This window comes from Notothenia rossii, assembly GCF_949606895.1.
Source record: "Notothenia rossii genome assembly, chromosome: 1".
Taxonomy (NCBI): Eukaryota; Metazoa; Chordata; class Actinopteri; order Perciformes; family Nototheniidae; genus Notothenia; species Notothenia rossii.
The window spans coordinates 9,167,631-9,189,188 of NC_136912.1; the positions used below are offsets into that span (position 1 = coordinate 9,167,631).

Here is a 21,558-nt window from a genome sequence, read left to right on the forward strand (position 1 = left end):
TTAGCTTTTTCATGTTTTTGCCTTTAAAGAAAGAAATTAATTAATTCCACAACAAAAATGTTAGGCAATTCACTTTTTCTTTTTTAACTGCAGTTGTTTATTTCAACACATGACGTTTCAATCAGGAGGGAATTCAGTTAGTTTGAACATTTATTGACACATGTCATATGATAACTGTTAAGTCTTTGGCGATTAGACCCCGATCCTGAAATCTTATATCTAAAGGGGGAAATGCAGCGGTGAGCATATAGGGAACCCCCCACCCCCCCGGGTCTAGACACTGTTGATGATGCTGAAGATCTGGATTTGATGAGGAGATGGGATGAAGAGGAGGTGTGATGAGGTCTTTGGATTAGCTCTCCTGGCACTGGATATGATGAAAGGAGGTGGATGGGGAGGAGGTGGGCAGCAGCATGAAAACCTGAAATCAGCTGACTGCAGGAGAGAGGAGAACCATTTTAAAGTTTGGCTGCAACGCGGTGATTGGCTGCTGAGAATGAGGTGAAATGTAATAGGTTAAAGAGAACGCCTGTGATGAGCTGATTATAGCTGCGGAGTGAATGTATACCAGTCTTCCTGAAACAACTTGCGCTGAGCTTCATTTACATTTTGAGAAAAAAAGAGAAATAACACAAATTGAAATTGCCCCACAAATAATAAATAAACACATTAGCCATATTACCATGGGAAATGGGGACACAGCAAATAAATGCTGCCATCACATCGAAGTTAGAGGCATTTGCATATTTAAAACCAGTGCCAAATATGTGAAATCTGTAAAGTTGTTGTAAAACTACAGTAACAAACTCTCAATGGCCACCAATCTGCAGATCACACACATCAATTTTACAAAAGATGTAACAAAGATGTTTACACTGCAGACAGTCATTATTTCAAACAGTATGAACAAATTTAACGCAGAATGCTTGCTCATTCGGTCCCCTCCTCTTCTCCTTGCACACAAACTCACTCGGATCAGTCATTACCCCGCATGGTTTTTCAAACCACTGCTACGCTGACGACACAATTAATTCTGTCCTTTCCCCGCTCAGAGACCCAGGTCGTCGCACGCACCTCTGCTGGTCTAGCTGACATCTCTCAGTGGATGTCTGCTCATCACCTCAAGCTCAACCTTGACAAGACTGAACTGCTTTTCCTTTCCGGGAAAAGATTGTCCCACTCTTGACCTAACAATCAACATCGGCACCTCTATTGTTTCCCCGACTCAGACTGCAAGGAATCTGGGTGTGATCCTGGATAACAAACTGTCCTTCACTGCAAACATCGCTGCTACAACCCGCTGCTGTAGATACACTCTTTACAACATCAGGAGGATACGTCCCCAGCTGACCCAGAAAGCGACGCAGGTTCTGGTCCAGGCTCTCGTCATCTCACGCCTAGACTACTGCAACTCCCTCCTGGCTGGTCTACCTGCATGTGCCATCCGACCTCTGCAGCTCATCCAGAATGCAGCGGCTCATCTGGTCTTCCTAAATTCTCCCACACCACGCCGCTCCTCCGCTCCCTTCACTGGCTTCCAGTAACTGCTAGAATCCACTTCACTGGTACTTGCGTACCAGTGAATGGATCTGTCCCTTCCTACATCCAGGACATGATTAAACCGTACACCCCAGCACGTGCACTCCGCTCTGTATCGGCCAAACAGCTCGCTGCACCCGCACTGCGAGGGGGACCCAAGTTCCCATCAGCAAAAACACGTGGGTTTGCTATCCTGGCTCCAAAATGGTGGAATGAGCTCCCCATTGACACCAGGGGCCTCATTTATAAAGGGATATACGCTCAAAAAATGGCGTACGGCAGTTTCTACGCAATGTTTGCGATTTATAAGATACTAACTTGACGGGAAAACGTGCGGTCCTCCACGCAAACTCTAACCCATGCGTACGCACTAAGCAAGCACAAAAACAGGAGAGACGAGAAACTGCGACACCGTTGGCAGAAGGAAGAATGGAGAGAAATATGTGGAAATAATACCATAAATAAAATGTTACCTCTCATTTATCATATATAAAGAATTCATTTTCAAACATTGATTAAAGCCAATCTTAAAATGATTTAACAAATGCCTGTTTGAGATTCCTCAGTGCACACAAAAACATAACTTGGAGAAATAAATAAATACGGATATGTTATTTAAAACCACCTCGAATATGTTGTGTTAATGTTATGAAATTTTTTCTCATAAATGACGCGGTAAGCAGGAGGACAGAATTACGTTTAAACTGACGCCGTTTTGCATTTCTATAGGTTGTAGATACGAGCATGGTTTTATATATGTTTAATACATGTTTAATCGTGTTTTATGCCGTTTGCCAAGACTTGATAAGTCGCTCGTAAAACACAGGAGGTATGGAAACTAAGAGCACCATATGTGGTAAATTGTACAGCTAATATAACACAACACATTAGTTGTATTTCCTTTAACTGGTGGATATAGAGTTGCTACGGAGGGGGGGTGGGGGGGGGGTTGAGATGCACAGGCTGCAGTGGAGACGCTGCGCACAGCTGATCGACAGCTGGGACACAAATCACCAAATACAAAAACATAATTCAGATCCAGTCGTCATGACTCCACTCCGGAGGGATTCCCCGATCAGTTCTTACAGTTTCTCATCAAGGGGGGGTCTCCTGTCCCGGGTACAAACACACTGCCTGAGGAAGGCTATGTGTTTTTTTTTTGACATTAACCTTTTTCGGACCACTTATTTATTTATTTTGGTGACGATCCGACCTCCATGCTGCTACTCTGGTTCAAACTGCATCCACCAAACAATATGATTTATCTCCACCTGCCCAAAATAACCAAAATCTGACACGGTGTGAGATGTCTTTTTTAGCTGTTCTGTCGTCATTTCCTGCGATCTTCTCCATGCAGTCAGTCAAAATGAATGAATGAAAGGGCGTTTCTTTGACTATTTATAGGCAAATATGGGCGTTACGTGAAGCCCGCAAAAGCTGCACCGCATTTCGAGTCGGTTGTGATTTATAAAGGGAAACCGGCGTAGGAAGTGGCATACGCACTTTCCTCGCCGGTACAAAATGTTTGGTGAATCAGAAAGTGGCGGAAAATGTATGGACCTATTTTTCGGATTTCTACTACGTAAGCAACCTTCCCACGTCAATCCTACGCACGACGTTATACATGAGGCCCCTGGACAGCAGAAAGCTTACACATCTTCCGGCGCAAACTGAAAACTCATCTTTTTCGACTCCACTTCGAGCGATAGAATTACTAACAAAGCACTTATATACTAATAAAGGACTGGCTTATCTAAAGCCAGTTGAGTAGCACTTGAAATGTTTTGGCTCTATGAAACCTGATGTACTTATATGATTCTGTTTTCTTCAAGTTTGTATCTTCTTGGTCGAACGCACTTATTGTAAGTTACTTTGGATAAAAGCGTCAGCTAAATGCAATGTAATGTAATGTAATACAATCATTCATTTGTTTCCCTCGACCACGATGGTTGCCATCGTATAGTCAGATCCTGGGGTGGACCGGTCACTGATGAAGGCGATATTCATGTCTTTTTTAAGAACATTAAATAATAGGTTAGCGCATAAGAGATAATAAATTAGGTAATTGCATACTTTTTAAACTGTCACTCTTAGCTCATTCAGAGCCATTATCACCAGCTGCTAAAGCAACGCTGGTCTTGTTTTCACCTATTGAGTCTGCATGTGTGTGTCATCATGGCAATGTGGTCCTGAAGACACACAGAGGTGCTTTTGAGTACTTTGCCTAGTGTTTAAATGCATGTGGACAGATTTTTTTTAATCACAACCGTGCAAGTTTTAGTGTACCTTCTTATCTTTTTGCAGGTTCCATACAATATTTGAACTGGTTAAGTGAAGAGCAGAAGCTAATTTTACACAATCCTTTTCCCATGCCATTGCTGTCAACATCCATGCTGAACGTTGCTAAGATATTATTGATTGGGGTGTGGCCAAAAGTGCAATATGCTTCAAAATGTAACTGACAGAGAGCAGTGCTTTTGCACTTGTCCATGGATTTTATTTTATTTCAAGATTTTTAATTACGTCGCTAAACTCCTTGAAAAGGTCCTCTTCCTTTTCTCCAAGGTACACGACAAGGCAGCGGATGGCTATAGTTCTCTGCATACTTCAATTGTATTGTGCTATTTTTGAAAAAGGGAAAAAAGAGAAATAACCTAAATGAATATATTCTGAACGGGTGACTGCCAACAACTTGCATTTCAATGACAACTCTAAATAACGATCCTACCTCAACAAGCATGTCCTTGATCTGCTTCACAGAGAATCATTTTTAATAAAGAGTTATATCACAATAGTAACCAAAGTATTTTTACACTCACAGCAGCCTCCACTACTTGTACTTTGTACCCTCTCACAGAACTATTCACAGTTCAAAGGCTGCTAATTTTGGTCAAACAGCAATTTGCCTATACAGTGCAACTACAAGGCTATCTGAAGGACAAAAGATGACACTCACCTTAAAATGTCCTTTGTATAGTATTTCTATTTGTCTTAACTGTCGGAACTTGTCCAGGCATGTTAAGTGGGAGTGGACTTGAAATCCTTAACTCAAGATGTAGAACAATTAAGCTATTAAGCCAATTGCATTACTTACTACTACTTGAATTTTCTTTTAAGTCAATTAACGCAGAAATCAGAGTTCAAATTACACACAATATTAAATTGATGTAATTACCAACATTATTACGTCAACACAACTTATAAATTAATGTTTGCAACTTAAAATGTTTATCTAAATCAATTAACTCACATTTTTATCTTGCAAACATGCATTTAATTAAGTGGAGGTGAAAGGTCGCCTGAATTCGTTTTTAGACTGTACTTTGTACCCTCTCACAGAACTATTCACAGTTCAAAGGCTGCTAATTTTGGTCAAACAGCAATTTGCCTACAGCGCAACTACAAGAGTATCTACTGTATTTGAATGACAAAAGATGACACTCACCTTAAAAATGTTCTTTGTATAGTATTTCTATTTCTGTCTTAACTGTCGGACAGGAATGTTAAGTGGGAGTGGACTTGAAATCCTTAACTCAAGGTGTAAAACAATTAAGTTATCAAGCCAATTGCATTACTTACTACAACTTGAATTTAGTTTTAAGTCAATTAACACAGAAATCCGAGTTTAGAATACACACAATATTAAGTTGATGTAATTACATTACATTATTACATTACATTGCATTTAGCTGACACTTTTATCCAAAGTGACTTACAATAAGTGCGTTCGACCAACAAGACACAAACTTGAAGAAAACAGAATCATATAAGTACATCAGGTTTCATAGAGCCAAAACATTTTAAGTGCTACTCAACTGGCTTTAGATAAGCCAGTCCTTTATTAGTATATAAGTGCTTTGTTAGTCATTCTAATTACCAGCATTATTACGTCAACACAACTTATAAATTAATGTTTACAGCTTAAAACGTTTTAGAGTGTCGAGATAAGAGTTTGTTAAAGGCGTTTACAGACTGCACACAAGACTACTTCCTGGTATGATTGAGTAACAACCACAGAAAAAGACCAACATAAGAATGACACAAAACGGCTAAACATGGAGCTTGACTTTGCACTGAGCTGAAGAACACTGTTGGTCTTTTCTGAATCTAAGATTTTTTTTTTTGAGACAACCGTCCTAGTGGCTTTAAGAAAATATGTTAAAAGTATTTCTAAATGTTAAACCTATCTTGTGCCCAGATGTCTGTAACTTTAATCCTGTGTAACCCTGAAGGGGAAACACAGAGCTGCTCTAAGAGGAGGAGCAACACTGGAGGGAGGAGAGCTGTAACGTCACTTTCCATAAATGAAACCTATCGCTTGTCAGAGCTGCAGTGGAGACACATCTCTGGATTTTCTGTCTGAAGGAAGATTAAACTGAGTTTGTCAGTTCTTTCTCAGCACTTTACTCAAATACTGGTGAGTACAGCTGCTACTATTTACTGAGTTTAAACAACCAGGATTAACACAAAACGTACAGCTATAAACAAACAGGAAGTTACATCAGTTGAAGTAACTTTTCAGTTGAGTTAAAAATACCTACAAAGTTATTTTTAATGCAGTAATCATACTTTATTCGTTATACAGATTTGACTTTGACTTGAAATATGTGTGTAACAAAATATTTAAATGAGGCCCTAATATGGTTTTGGGTTTTTTCCTTTCCTGTAGTGTGTCATATAGGCCTAGGTTTGTGTGCATGTAAATGGTCTGCTAAGGTTAAAGTCCCTGTGTTCCCTCCAAAGGGAGTTTCTCTCCCACACTGTGTGGGCAACACATTCTCACTCCCAACTCGTACTATAGTGACGTTATGTCAGGATCCCTTGGCGTCACTATCAAACGCAGTGGGGGGCCCTATAGCGTAGATGTTCAACTACCAGAGAGTCCCATTGACTTGCATAGAGCTCCCTGAACGTTGTTAATTGAAGAGTTGGGATTGGGATAAATGCTCTCCGCAGACCAATTCTCACAGCGTTTATCAACCTTTTTCTTACTCAATACCAAGCCACACAGGGACGTGCACAGACAATTTGGGGGGCAGGAGCTCAAGTGAGAAAAAGGGCACTTCCCATAATCATTTATTAAAAAAAAATGTAAAGGTCCCATGTCATGCTTTTCCGGTTATTACCCGTCCCCTTGTGTGTTATGTAGCTTTTTCTGCATTTAAACGGTCTGCAAAGTCTGCAAACAGCAGCCAAGGCTACAGGTGCGTGTGCTCAGTCAGGACAGTATGAACCAGAGGTGGGGACTCGAGTCACATGACTTGACTCGAGTCAGACTCGAGTCACATATTTTTTTACTTGAGACTTGCTTGACTAACATTGATAAAAGACTTGACTTGACTTTGACTTGGTATTCATTTCTTGAGACTTGACTTAAGCTTGAGACAGACGATTTGAAAGGACTTGACTTTTTTAAATTAAATATTTGCGTTTGTTTTTGTATTGAGATATTACATTTCGTTTTTTCGAAAAACGTGATTGGGTGATTATAGCACTATGCGCGCAACCCTGGCAACCCACAAGTAGGCAGGAGTGTCAGTTACCATGGCAGCGGCTAGCGTTACTAAAAAAATAGTCAAGTTTGGATTCAAGGGTTATGTTGTCGATTACGCTTCTAAGAAAAGAACAGCGGTATGCAGGGTCTGCAGCATAAAGATCAGTGACAGGACCACCACAACATCCAATTAATTCGTCACTACAAAAAAAAAACACAGAGAAAGGTAAGTGAATGTGTTGTGTTAGCTAGAAAGCTAACGTTAAGTTTAAGCTACGTTAGACTTGGTTTCAAATCGATTAAGCAAAGAGAAGATAAAACTGTAAATTAGAACCGCCAAGGGATTCATTTTGACTAACCCTGATACTGACGGGCTGTCAGGAGAGAGAGAGAGTTAAAGAGATGCCTTGTTTATTTCCCCTGTGTTATTATCAGAAGTTACTGTACACTTTTGAATAATGTAGTTAATCTACTTTTAGTAGTTTGTTTAAATGTTTTAATTATGTTGTTTTTGTTTGTAGAAGTGCATCATTCTTTGATTTATTGTAAAATGAATCTGAACTTTTTGATCTGTTATGATGATAAACTGAAGCAATTTCTAAATTAACCCAATTAACTGAGTTTTAAATCGTCCTACTTAGTTTATAAGGAAATTATGAAGAGGAACAAATTAAATGATCTGAAAATGATATCTATGTAGGTGCTGACGCTGTTGGCGGTTCTAGTGTTAACATACATTTAAATTAAATATGTGTAATGGCAAATGCCATATATGATTTTCTTACCTGGAATTCTGCCTTTTTGAACAGACTTTTTGAGTCCTAGCTATATTGTCTGCAGTTCTGGGGTTAATATGAATCTAATATGATTGTCATCGGTCTAAATGAGTTAATGATTAACTGTGTATATGAAGATCATAGTGTGGGTTGAATCCATTTTCATAACCACTGTCTTTTTTTTTTTTTTTTTTTTGAGTTTATATATTTTATTTGAAACAAGATATGAAGGATATAAACGGGAAAATAAATGCATGGTGGCTTTTAGAAATGCATTAATTTTTTAAAGAATATTTTTATAGCAGAAATGTATTGCACCAACCGCATTGGTATAACAAAGCTATCATATTTTCCATTTTCAGTAACAACAAAACAGAGGATTCAGAACATACTAGTACAATTAGGCAGTTGGCGGTTTTAAAACACATCCATGGGCGAGATAACAAGAAATGCAATATTCATGCTAGAAACAAGAGGGCAGTCCAAGAGAGCACATCAGGACAGAGAAAAAATGTTCATAACAAATTGAAGAAAAAAAACAAGATAAAAGTTACAGGATTAACATTATTGATCATTCACCCCACACCTTCATCCTCACCCAGACCTCTTAAGTGTCTCATCACTGGAGCCCAGGCCTTATCAAACACTCTCCCCCTTCCTGCATTCTTGAATCTAAGTTTCTCCAGGTAGAGGATCTCACCCAACTCCCTCAGCCACATCTCGAACGAAGGCACAGCATCAGACTTCCATAACCTCAAAATAAGTTTTTTAGCCAAAACAGTACCCAAAAACACCGGCCATTTGTCACTGCGATAGTTCAGATCAGTGTCACTCGTGAACCCCAGAATGGCCACAAGGGGAACAGGCTTCAATTGCTTGTCAAATGCTTTTGAATAAAAATCAAATACAGAAGTCCAGAATGAGTGGAGGTTGGAGCATGTCCAGAATTGGTCTGTAAGGATGCCAGGTAGATTTTTACATTTGTTACATAATGCTGATATGCTGGAATACATATTGTTTACTTTAACTTTTGAGTAGTGCAACCCATGTACAACTTTAAATTGTATCAGATTTAATCTAACATTTACTGAGCACCGGTGAATATTCCTAAAACATGTTTCCCAACATTCCTCAGTGATCGGCATACCCAATTATGTCATCCACACAGTTCTATACTTTTCTGTGCTGACTACTTCCTGACTAAGAAGTGTCTGGTATAGGGTTGACACTGCTCCTCTTTTCATTTCATTTCAAACCTTTATTTAATCAGATTGGTCCCTTGAGATAATAGATCTCTTTTTCAAGGGAGACCTGCAGCATATAGGTTCCAGATGAAACATAAAACAATAAAGGACATCATACATTATATTTACAGGATACATTTACATAGTTATAGACATTTACAAGTGCCCATAGTATCAATGAGCATTTCATTTAGCCTAGCTTTAAAAACATGCAGAGGAAGGAGATTGCTCAGTTTCAATTCTTGCTGAAGATTGTTCCAAGCAAGTGGAGCTGCGCACATAAAAGCTGTCTTACCTACAGTAAGACAGTCCTTGCTCTTGGCACATCTAACAATACTACATCATGTGATCTCAGACAATAGCTGCTTGCAACTCTCTGTGTTATCAGAGAGCAGATATAATACGGGAGTTTACCCAACAAAGCTTTATAAATAAACATGTACCAATGACTGAGCCTCTTTACAGTAAGTGATGGCAAACCTGCCTTGGTATACAGTGTACAGTGATGAGTAAGTGCTTTACAATCTGACAAATCTCAGTGTGCCGTGAAAGGCAGCATCTCACTTGTTCAGACAATAGGCAGGTGCATTCATATACAACCAATCACCATAGTCCAGCACAGGTAAAAAGGTCACAGTGACTAGCCTTTTCCTGGCCTCAAGCAAGAAACAGGACTTGTTTCTGAAAAAGAAACCTAGCCTAACCCTCAGTTTTTTAAGCAGGTTATTGACCTGAAGTTTAAAAGTAAGATAATCATCAAGCCAGATACCAAGGTATTTATAACAGGTAACCACTTCAAGTACTTGTCCTTGCATAGTAACAATATCTAAAACAGACTCTTTTTTTTTGTTGAAAATAGCATTACCTTGGTTTTATCAACATTTAAAAGAAGCTTAAGCTCAGTGAGCTGAGTCTGAATAATGTTAAAAACAGCCTGTAATTGAACAACAGCCTCCTGAATGGAGGGACCTGCACAGTACATAATGGTATCGTCCGCATAAAAATGTAAAGTAGCTTCATTCACATTTTCACCTAAACTGTTGATATTTATGGAGAATAAAAGTGGACCAAAAACAGAACCTTGTGGAAAACCATTAGCAATGTTTAACCACTCAGAAGACAGCCCCTCAAAGTGAACACATTGGGACCCTTCAGAGAGGTACTTCACAAACATCCTGGTCTAACATGAATTATCTCTTCAAGTGCCCGATGCTGTGGTATATCTGCAAATGTAGCTACTGTATATGAGACCTCATAAAGCTCCGGATCTGTAGATATCGAAAAATTGTTGGAAGGACATCAAGTGGCCCCCCTGGTACAAATTCTTCAAGCACTCCACTCCCTTCTCCTTCCAGCGAGCAAACGCGGAATCCACGCTGGCCGGTTGAAAGGCGTGGTTGCCACAGATTGGGCTGTCTATGTACATAGTTGTTGCTTTCAAGTATGTTTTAATTTGTTTCCATATTTTAAGAGAATTGTGTAACAGAAAGTTCCCTGCATATAGTAATTTATTAGTCTTAACTGGGCTATTCAGAAGGGATGGGAGATAAGTTCCGAGACAGGCCGCCCGCTCCATAGAAAGCCAGGCTGGAGTGTCCTCCTCAGTGCCCTCAGTGAGGGTACCACTTCTCCAGAAAGCCAGAATGTTTAAATGTGCTGCCCACTAATAACATCTAACGTTTGGTAGAGCAAACCCTCCCTCCTATTTAGCTTTACAAAGGTGTTTCTTGCCGATACGCACCGCTTTATATTGCCAGATGAAGGCGGTTAGAATAGAGTCTAATTTCTTAAAATAGCTTTGCGGTATACATGATGGGATTGACTGGAAGAGATATGTAAAACGTGGGAGAACCACCATCTTAACTGCGTTTACTCTCTCAACCAGTGACAGAGGGAGAGTTTTCCAGAAGTCTATGTTCTGCTTAAACTGGGTTATTTTCAGTTTCCAGTTCTCCTCAAGTAACCGTTCGGGTTTTCTGGTGACTGTCACCCCCAGGTAAGTGAACCTGTCCTCGGCTATCTTAAAGGGCACATATTTCAGTGTGGAGCTGTTCTGGTTCAAGTACACTGGCATTAAATCACTCTTATCCCAGTTTATTTGAAACCCAGAGAAGGAGCCAAAATGGTTAAACAGCTCCATAATTAAGGGCATAGATTCCTGTGGTTTTGACACATATAGCAAAATGTCATCCGCATATAATGCCAATTGATGATTCTGCCCTTTAATGGAGACAGGTGATATTCCGGGATGCCGCCGTATACTTGTGGCTAGTGGTTCTATGGCTAAAGTAAATAAAAAAGGTGAGAGGGGATATCAGTGTTTCCCACAGAATTTGATTATATTTGTGGGGGCAACGCACCGCACCCCCCCCCCCCCCCCGGCAAGAAAAGCCAAATGCCCCTTAACCTATTCGGGTGGTCCATGCATCCACCCCCCCCCCCCCCCCCCCCCCCTCAAATAAGATAATATATGCGAGTTCATGGCTACTGTAGACAATGATCTTGTTGCTCTTTGTTGCGTCGTTAATGAGTGAAACACACCAGAGTTGAGGATCCGTGGGGTTCATTCTCCCAAAAATATCATTTACAATTTACAATTCAGGCATTTCGCAGACGCCTTATTCCAAAGCGACTTACAGTGACCAATTACAGGGACATTCTCCCTGGAGTAACCGAGGGCTAAGTGCCTTACTCAAGGGCACACTAGTAGTGGTGTTCCAGGCAGGATTTGAACTCTGGTATGAACTGATAAACTGGTTCAAAGTTATGGGCCATGGAAAATATTTCCCCAACAAATGGGACTCCGATAGGTGAAAATCGACGCTATAGGGCACCCCACTGCATTTGATAGTTACGTCGCCAAGGGATCCTGACATAACGTCACTGTAGGAGGAGTTGGGAGTGAGAATGTGTTGCTGTGGGCCACACACTACCCCCCCCCCCCTCCCCCCCTGCCTGTAACTCCTCCATTGGACTTATTTGTTTAATTCCTGAACATAGTGACATCACAATGTAAGACTCGCACCTCTATTGCCTCTATTACATCTCTAAGCAGTTGACCAATCACAACAGAGCCGGCCACCTAACCAATCAGAGCAGACTGGGCTCTGGTTTCAGACAGGGCAGTATGAGAAAAATAAAGAGCTTTTTGAACATTAAAACATGTAAACATGTCAAAGTAGAGGCATGAAATACAATTATAAAACTATTATAACATTTGCATAATATGTCTTCTTAAATAATACTTTGACTTTCTCAGACATGTCTTCTGTCAGCTGCCTGCTAACCGAAGAGCAGTTCCAGTGCTCCATCTGTCTGGATTTGTTCAGGGATCCAGTCAGCACACCATGTGGACACAACTTCTGCAAAACCTGCATCACTGAACACTGGAAAATTAATTACAGATGTCCCTTGTGTAATGAAGGTTTTCAAAAAATACCTTTGTTGAGGGTCAACACTTTGTTCTCTGAGATGGTTGGTGAGTTCAGACAGTCGGCTCAACAGAAAGCCAACCGCAAACGGTCACAGCAACAATCGGTCACACCAGTAAACGTTTCCTGTGACTTTTGCACTGGAACCAAACTGAAGGCCCTGAAGTCCTGCCTGGTGTGTCTGGCCTCCTACTGTGAGACTCACCTGGAGCCTCATTTAAATGTGTCAGGTCTGAAAAGACATCAGCTGATCGACCCTGTGGAGAACCTGGAAGACAGGATGTGTCCGGAGCACGATAAACCTCTGGAGCTGTTCTGTAAGACCGACCAGACATTTGTCTGTCTGCACTGCTCTGCTTTAGACCACAAGATGCATGAGTTTGTTCCTCTGAAATATGAATGTGAAGACAAGAAGGTTGAGCTGTTGAAGACAGAAGCTAAAATTCAGGTGTTGATTCAGAAGAGACGAGTAAAGATTGAGGCGATCAGACACTCAGTAAAGCAAAGTACAGAAAATGCGCACATGGAGCTATCAGAAAGTGTTCAGGTCTTCACTTCTCTGAACAAGTTTCTTGAGAGAGGCCTGCATGAGCTCTATAAAACAATAGGAGAGAAGGTGACAGCTACAAAGAAACAGGCTGAAGGCCTCATCAAAGAGCTGGAACAGGAAATATCAGATCTGAAGAAGAGAAACACTGACGTGGGGCAGGTCACACGCTCAGAAGACCACCTCCATGTTCTCCGTAGCTTTCCGTTACTGAAAGCTGTTCCACCCACAAAGGACTGGACAAAGATCAACGTCCATGTACCTTCATATCAGAAAACTGTGGAGGGGGCCTTGATCCAGCTGGAGGAGACCCTTGATAAAGAGATGAAAAAGCTGCTCGGTGAGGCTGAGCTGAAGAGGGTCCAGAGGTACGCAGTGGATGTGACTCTTGATCCTGATACAGCACACCCTGAACTCATCCTGTCTCCTGATAGGAAACAAGTGAGTCATGGTGATGTAAAGAACAATCTCCCAGACAACCTACAGAGATTTTCTCATTATAATTTTGTTTTGGGAGGGCAGAGTTTCTCTTCAGGCAGATTTTACTCCGAGGTTCATGTTCAAGGGAAGCCTAAATGGAATTTAGGAGTGCTCAGAGAGTCGATCAACAGGAAGGGAGAGTTCACTGGACTGTTTAAAAAATAGCAACATTTCCTTTCAGAAAAAGTGTGATTTCTAGTTTGAATTATTCGAACAAACAACCTTGTAAAAATCTTGTTCAAATCTTTTATCTCACTAATTATTGACCTTTGTCTCTATGGAGGTAAAGCAATAAAAGCCCATTTCTTTAGTCATAATATTTGGAGAAAATAATCCAGGATTTTTACAACAACCCTTGTTTATGAGCCTCATTTTAACAATATCTCAGCTCAAAGTCCAGCAGGAGTCTACCACTAAGTTTAAACCCAACCACGTTTTTTTACCGGTTCAAAAGTTAATAGTGCTGTGTCACTCCTGTCTCAAAATCTTAGGGAATTTAAATCAGTTTGATTGTGTGGAATAATTAGGATTCTTGCTCTTACTTAATTGTACATTGGTATGGCATCACAGGAAAAACAGTTTTACTTGTTGCATCAGTCAATACAAAAAAAATCTCACATTTAATATAGAGAGGAATTCCCGCCCTTCTACTTCATGGGACCTTATTTCGGAAAAATTATGTATTGAAGTCAATGGGGAGAGAAAGATTATCTTTCGATCCCGTTTGAATTGTGCCACGAATTACACATGATGTTTATCAATCTTAAAAAATAATTTCCAAGTCAAAAAAGTCACAGTTTCTCGTAAAACTGTTGAAATATAAGACTATGAAAAATACGCAACTAGAAAGACCACAAATCAAAGTCACGTAAATGATGTCATTAACGTTATACATTACACTCGTGTTACTCACCGAAACCTTGTAAAGCCGGTCCCGCATGCTGGCTCTTACGGACCCGACTAACTCCCCTTTTGTGCATGTACAGTTCTCAACATGGCCTGACTTGTAGTGATTTTCACCTCTTTTAATACTTTTCACTTCATTCTGAAAGAAAGAGGTGAAATGTGCCAACGTGACGTTAAAAAAAAAAAGATGTTGACTGAATTATCTTTTAAATTGACAAACATCCTATGTGTAATTCGTGGCACAATTCAAACGGGATAGAAGGATAATCTTGCTTTTGCTATTGACTTCAATACATAATTTTTCCAAAATAAGGTCCCATGGAGCTCCACCAGAAGGGGAGGTACTTCGCCTCTCTATTCAGTGGTGTTCTCAGGGGATGTTATATGGTTACTAATGGCCTTTCTCCTTGATTTCGTTGTCTGTAACGATGTGTGTTTCCTTGTAAAATAATAATTATGTTGCTCGGGTACGAAGAGAAATTGAAACAGAAAGGAGTGACATCTGGTGGTGATCATTTATAAAGGTTGCTGTTTACATGATGCTTGGATAATAACTGTGTGTGTGTGTGTGTGTGTGTGTGTGTGTGTGTGTGTGTGTGTGTGTGTGTGTCTGTGTGTGTCTGTGTGTAGCCGCCTCCTGCAGAAGGTTTCTATGACCTTCGCCTGAAGCAGAGCAAGAAGGAGCTGCAGTCAAAGATTGACGACATCGCTAAAGAGCTGCAAAAGGAGCAGGACCAATGGTGACAACATCACTATCATCCACTGCATGTTGTCTACTGTGATCAGATGATATTGTTTGGGGCAGCATAGATTGTTGTTGTATCATAATTCATTAGTTTTAATTTGCCCTTATTTTGTTTGGGTTTTTCGTCTTTAAGCAAACATTTAAATACTTTCTTTAGTGGTCAGTTAGTTAGTTTGAAGCTTTTGGATTTACTTTAAAGGGGGGGGGGGGCTATTAGGTTTTTGGGGGTTGTCTCTTTCCTTTAGTGTGTCATATAGGTTTTTTTGCATGTAAATGGTCTGCAAAGGCGGAAATACAGAAAACAGTGATGTATTTTTTGGACAAAAGTGTGCTCCTAATTTGGGAACACCCTTTCCTTTTCCCCTGTATGACAAAGCCAGGTCCATAAAGAAATGGTTTTCCCAGTTTGGTGTGGGAGAACTTAAGTGGTCCACGTAAAGCCTTGACCTCCTACATATTTGGTATTCATTATAATTGCAAACCAGGCCTTGTCGCCCATCATCAGTACCTCACCTCACTTCTATCATAGAGCTGTACAAAATCTCCCTTCAGCAAGTCTCCTAGCTTTAAAAAACGTGTGCCTCCTGTTTTTTCATAATTTATGCTACACAGGAGAGAAACTTTCTTAATGAGTGTTCACATTTCCAAAAATAATAACACTTTTCCTCAGCATTTTGCCCTCAGTGAGGATCTGAAGAAAATGTTACAATCTAACACGTTCTAATAACATGTTCTAGTAACTGATGTCATAGTTCTTAAAACACAATCAAAATATGCATGCAGGACAAGTTCTTCCCTTAGACGCTGCTGTCGCTACAGTGGCTAAACTGATATTTGCCATTCAAACTGCATTGAAAACATACATCTCACTTCATTCATTTGCATTTTGAATTGAGAATGATAACTCTTACCATTTTATATAAATAACATAGAGCACTGGTAATGACCCTGCTGTTCCCCCATGTTTCCGATCTTTATGCTAAGCTAAGCTAGCCCAGCTGCTGGATGTAGCTTTATATTTACTTAACAGATATTGGAGAGCGGTACCAGTCTTTTCATCTAACTCCAAGCAGGAAAGCAAATCAAAGATATTGAAAAAAAAAAAAAATGTCAATGTTTAGATATACCGAATACAATTACTTGATTGTTGTTCTTGTACATTTCCAGGGGTGCAGCAGCTCAACAGCCTCAGAATATCTTAGAGTTTGATGACGTAGAAACTCCTGATGGCCAGTGGCCTCTGTACACTTTTCAAGGTAAGTGGTCATATTCATCCACTTCACTCGCTCATAAATGGATTTCATCTCAGGCTTTTAAACATGTCTTCATTGTGTGTGTGCAGACAACAGCGAAGGCAACATTTCCCTTACCGAGGATGAGCTGAGGAGTACAATGGAGGAGGAGATAGTATACGGATGGAAGCGAGTACAGTGTAAAAAAAATCGGAAAAAAACAGTCAAATGACTGGTAGCAGCAGCTGCCAAACACAAACCATAGAATTAAAGTAAAATACTTTAACTGAAATAAAGTGCAAAAGTAATTAATAAACAGGAATTGTCCTTAAAGATTTTACAGGGAAACACCGTCAGCTAAATGCAATGTAATGTAATGCAATGTAATGTAATGTAATGTAATGTAATGTAACTGTAATGTTACAGAAGTTTCCTCTCTTTTCAAAATCCATTGTCTTAAAATGTTACAATAAAATACCTTAAATAAAGTTCTGATGAGAAAAACTGTAATTACATTTTTTTTTTTTTACATTTGTATGATCAAACACTAAAATAAATACAGAACCTAAAGTTCTACTTTTATTTATTTATTGTATACTGTTATTTTACAACTTTTTTCTAACATTTTCCAATCAAACACATTCAACAAAATGACAGCACAAAATGTACTGTAGGAAACAATTACTCTGAAAACTTCAAATAAACAAATATGTGTAGAATTATAGTACACCTAATCAATACAGCATTTCATATTTAAACATCATACTTACAAACAGTAGAAACAAAAAGTTTATTTTTTTAAGATTATTTTGAAACATTCTCAACTGAAATTACAAAATGGCAACATATGTTCATGTTGTCAATTTGAAGGAGCAGTTTGCAGGATTTAGTGTGTCTAACAATGGGGATGTAGGTTCCAACCAATGGATAACTTGTTCACTCACCCTCCTATCCCAAGTTTGTAGGACAATATATTCGCTGCAAAAAACTTGAGGCCCAATCATGTTTTCTCTGTCCATTCTGCGCTATGGTAGCAGTGCAACCTAGAGGACAAAAAGATAACAATTAGTAAACCATAATGATGGATGTTATTATCAGCAGCTGCCAATAGATCCCCAAATCTTGTACACACACACACACACACACACACACACACACACACACACACACACACACACACACACACACACACACACACACACACACACACACACACACACACACACACACACACACACACACACACACACACACACACACACACACACACACACACACACACACACACACACACACACACACACACACACACACACACACACACACACACACACACACACACACACACACACACACACACACACACACACACACACACACACACACACACACACACACACACACACACACACACACACACACACACACTTCAAAGGGGGGAACATAGTCTGACAAGAGTTAGCTTTTGTTAATGTTACCTCGAGCCAAACTTGAGACTTGTTTCTGAAATCCTTTTCTCTTAAAGTGAATACATTAAAGACAAAAAAAAAAAATGGAGCTTACCCTAAAACTAACCACTGGATTGCTTGTCTAACATGACCTAGTCCATAAATGTGGTAAGGGTGGGAACAATCAAACGCACCCTCCCAGGCACTGCATGTTAGCGAAGTATAACTGGGATTTCGAAGAGGAAGATATGCTTGATCAATTCTTAATAAAAAAGCAAAAGTAACAAATTGAACACTTGAGGTTTCATTAGCAGCGCCTAGCTACAGCTTTGGGTACTTTTGTATATGAATTTTTAATCTTTATAATAATTTGTATTTTCCAAATTCTATGTTATACGAAGTATAAACAGGAGGGATATGTTGGAGAAAATACAATGATGAGTTGTTTTAATGCACTGATACTGTGTGACTCTGCACTGTGTATGACCTTGCAGCTGCCTCTTCTTGTGATAGGAGGAGGCAGGGCATTTCAGGTTGTTGATATTTATGAGAGGACACATACTTGTTGTCTCCTAAGTACCTCATGGAGCAAAGAGCAACAGTGGCGTGAAGGAAGTACGTGACTCTTTCCAGAACACGTCGCAGATGTCCCCGTCACCTGCTGATGATATTAGCGCCACCTCGATTTACGACTTTGTTGTTATCTCTGTGTTTTGGACTATATAAGCCTGATGTTTTTTCCTGCTCCGTTGAGCAACATACCCCATGTGTGTGAGTTAAACCATATCCTTTGTATGTGATTTAACTCTGCTCCTTCTTGCAAGAATAAATTAGTACCTGATTATTGATTCTTAGTATATATCGCTGAATCTATATTTTCATCTTCAGTTGATGAAATCTGCATAATGTCCCTGTACAATAACATTTGAGCATTTTGTAACCCAGTGAGGAAATTCAAGACCAGTAAATATTGATGATTAAACAAAACTAAATAAAATGTTAGTGTTTTCTTCAAACTCAGACTCTCTGCTGCGGCTGTACCTTAAAAAGATAAAACAATTGTCTGATGATCTTTGTTGAACAAGGTCTGATTGTCCTGTACTTGTACAATGTGGGGTATTTTTAAATACTTTACTAAACCACATTCAATATTATGTTATACACAAGTTAGTTATTACTCACATATCAAAGTCTTTTCATCTGCAAGATGGAAGAAGAATAGCTGGATGCTGCCTGGAGAGACTGATGAGAGGGACACCGGCTGGCGTCAGTAGCTTTGCACACAAAGCCATCACGGTAACCCTTTGTTACACATCATACAACCAACATGAGTCAAAAGTGACCCGAATTAGTTTTAATTGTAAATATTTGCAATAAATTACTTGAATCATTCAGGATTCCAGGTATTCCTCAATTAACCTATTTTTGATCAACACCAATTCAAATTGTTCCTTTCTTACGTTTTGAATATAAATCATGTTTGTATCACTACACTTCTTAGGTACAACATGGGTCAAACATCACCCGTATTCTTTTCCTATGTTATTTCATGCATGGCTGAGTGTTTCTTTACTATATATTTTCAAATCTATTTATTTAGTCTTTAATATTCAGAGTATTAATTAAATACCTTGTTTTTGATTACCACAAATCATTATTTTCATTTTCTCGTTCTTAATTGATGAACTAAAATAGTTTATGACAAGTGTGATACAAATGCAACAAAAAAAACATACTATAATAATAATTTTTTTCAAAAATAATTATTTTAGCAGTGATTTGGACCAAGCATGTATGATGTAGTAATACAAAAACTATTTTAGTTCATACACTTTGACATTAGCTAGTCATGTTAGCTTGTAATAGAGCAGAGCTAGCTAGCCCGCGTGCCTTAGCACCGCTGCTATGACCCCATCCATGGGGAAACACTGATGTTTATGTGTAATTCTCACGTATTGGAGATGAGAGGGTGGGGGCAGCACTGCAATAATCTGTAAACTAACGTTAGCAGCCACCTTGTTAACCTGCTAAACCCGGTTTCCCGCATCAGTGGGGGCAGACGCAACATCTTGCAAGAAACAGCATCTCAGGGCTTCTTAACATTTAACAACCTATTAATGATGCAAACCCACTTAACGGGAAGGAACTCAGCTAACTGACAATATCAACAATTTTTACCTAAATGAAACACAAGTCTAACACCAAGCTCTAAATCAGCACTTAGCGAAAACGGGCTAACGGAGCTAACGCTACTTTAGCACATGACTGGCAAAAGCGATCATTTCTACTTCATGCTATCTACACAAACGACATATCATATGAAAGCTGAGTCTCATCACTGTACGACCAAAACTCACTGAACTAGAAGAAGAAACGTAACCTTAAATAAAAAATAAAACATTCACAAACTAAGGATTATCTAAATACATGTTTAACTCCATTACAGTTGTAGGACTCACCAGATCTCAAGTCTTCTGTTCTCTGTTGACATCCAGATGCTCATATTTAATGTGTAGATGTAAAACGATCCTGATATTAATCCATAAACTCCTGGAGCAGACATACAGACAGCTGTAGCTCCACAGGAGACCCGCTCAAACTGACGTCGATGTTTCAAATGTGACGTTTATATTAACCAATCAGGAGTGTTGTGGACTCATTCCAAACATGCCTGACTTGTCTGCCGTGTTATGGCTGAATTCTATTTCAAGTGCCGTAGCTCTGGCTGTCCGCCAGAATCCGAATCCAAGCCCAGCCCACTCTGACATCAGACCTTTTATAGGGTATTATTGTAAATTGGGAAATTGCTTATTTAATTTTTTATTTAAAGGTCATTTAAAACCATACATTATACTGCATGTAAGAGTGACTATAAGGCTTATTACTGTATACTGACCGATGGAAAAAACCCACAGAAACATAACTCATAAATAAAACAAGGATAACTGTGACTTATTGTTGAGTAAATAACAGTGTGTGTTTTAAACCTTGGTCCTCCCTGTAGAGATTTCTCCACTTTCTATGTTTTTTATTTTTTCAAATGATATTGTCAACTGTAGATGTTTTACTTTTATATTACGTGTTACATATTTAATTACAGGTAATCATTTTTGTTTTACGTACATCTGCATGTATTTTCTGAATGTGCAAAAATACTCTAGTATTATATAGTAAATGTACTTTTTTTTTTAAATGAAAAAAATGTTGTTTGTTGTTACATGTTACTTGTTAGACGCTTTTATCCAAAGCGACTTACATACTCAATACTGTGGACAATCCCCACAGGAGCAATTTGTGACCCCCTGATCCAAACACACACGCAGAACCCACTGCGCCAAAGGCCTCGTGTAACGTTTGTTGTAATTGTCAAAATACTTAAAATAATGTTTTGGGTTGTTAATTTATAGTTAATATCTGTAATTTTACAGGATTTTGCAAGTGATTTAAAAAAACATGATAATTACAAACAAAAATTAAACTTATTTCCTGTAAAATTAGGATCTTTTTTAACAGTGTAGAGCCGGTGGAGAAGATGGCTATATTCCTGTTAAACTTGCCCCATAACACACACATACACACTTAGAGCTTGTGGTGAAAAGCAAGTTATAAGTCGGAGGTGAATAAAGAGTCATCCATGATCATTTTGAGGTTTTCTCTACATCTTTTATCTCAGCTGGTGACGTATCTGGCGAGATGAGAGCGAGTGATTAGGAAGC

General features: G+C 39.2%; 1 protein-coding gene and 1 long non-coding RNA gene across 3 annotated transcripts; one reads left to right on the forward strand and one right to left on the reverse strand.

Annotated features, from left to right (window-relative positions):
- Positions 1 to 261: 261 nt before the first annotated feature.
- On the reverse strand, positions 262 to 20,572 carry LOC307028519. 2 transcript variants are annotated; one of them, XR_013805010.1, is made up of 4 exons: positions 20,302 to 20,572; positions 19,025 to 19,144; positions 17,339 to 17,437; positions 262 to 435 (listed from the first exon to the last, which is right to left on the reverse strand). It is a non-coding gene; the product is annotated as an uncharacterized lncRNA (long non-coding RNA). The 2 variants fall into 2 exon arrangements; XR_013805011.1 differs by lacking the exon at positions 262 to 435 and having other exon boundaries at positions 17,021 to 17,437.
- Positions 5,428 to 16,898, forward strand: LOC307028446 (E3 ubiquitin-protein ligase TRIM47-like). The gene is made up of 5 exons (XM_079663473.1): positions 5,428 to 5,956; positions 12,313 to 13,472; positions 15,048 to 15,157; positions 16,330 to 16,418; positions 16,505 to 16,898. Exons 2-5 carry the CDS (start codon positions 12,315 to 12,317, stop codon positions 16,624 to 16,626), a joined length of 1,479 nt encoding a protein of 492 aa, XP_079519599.1. The 5' UTR covers positions 5,428 to 5,956; positions 12,313 to 12,314; the 3' UTR covers positions 16,627 to 16,898.
- Positions 20,573 to 21,558: the final 986 nt, after the last annotated feature.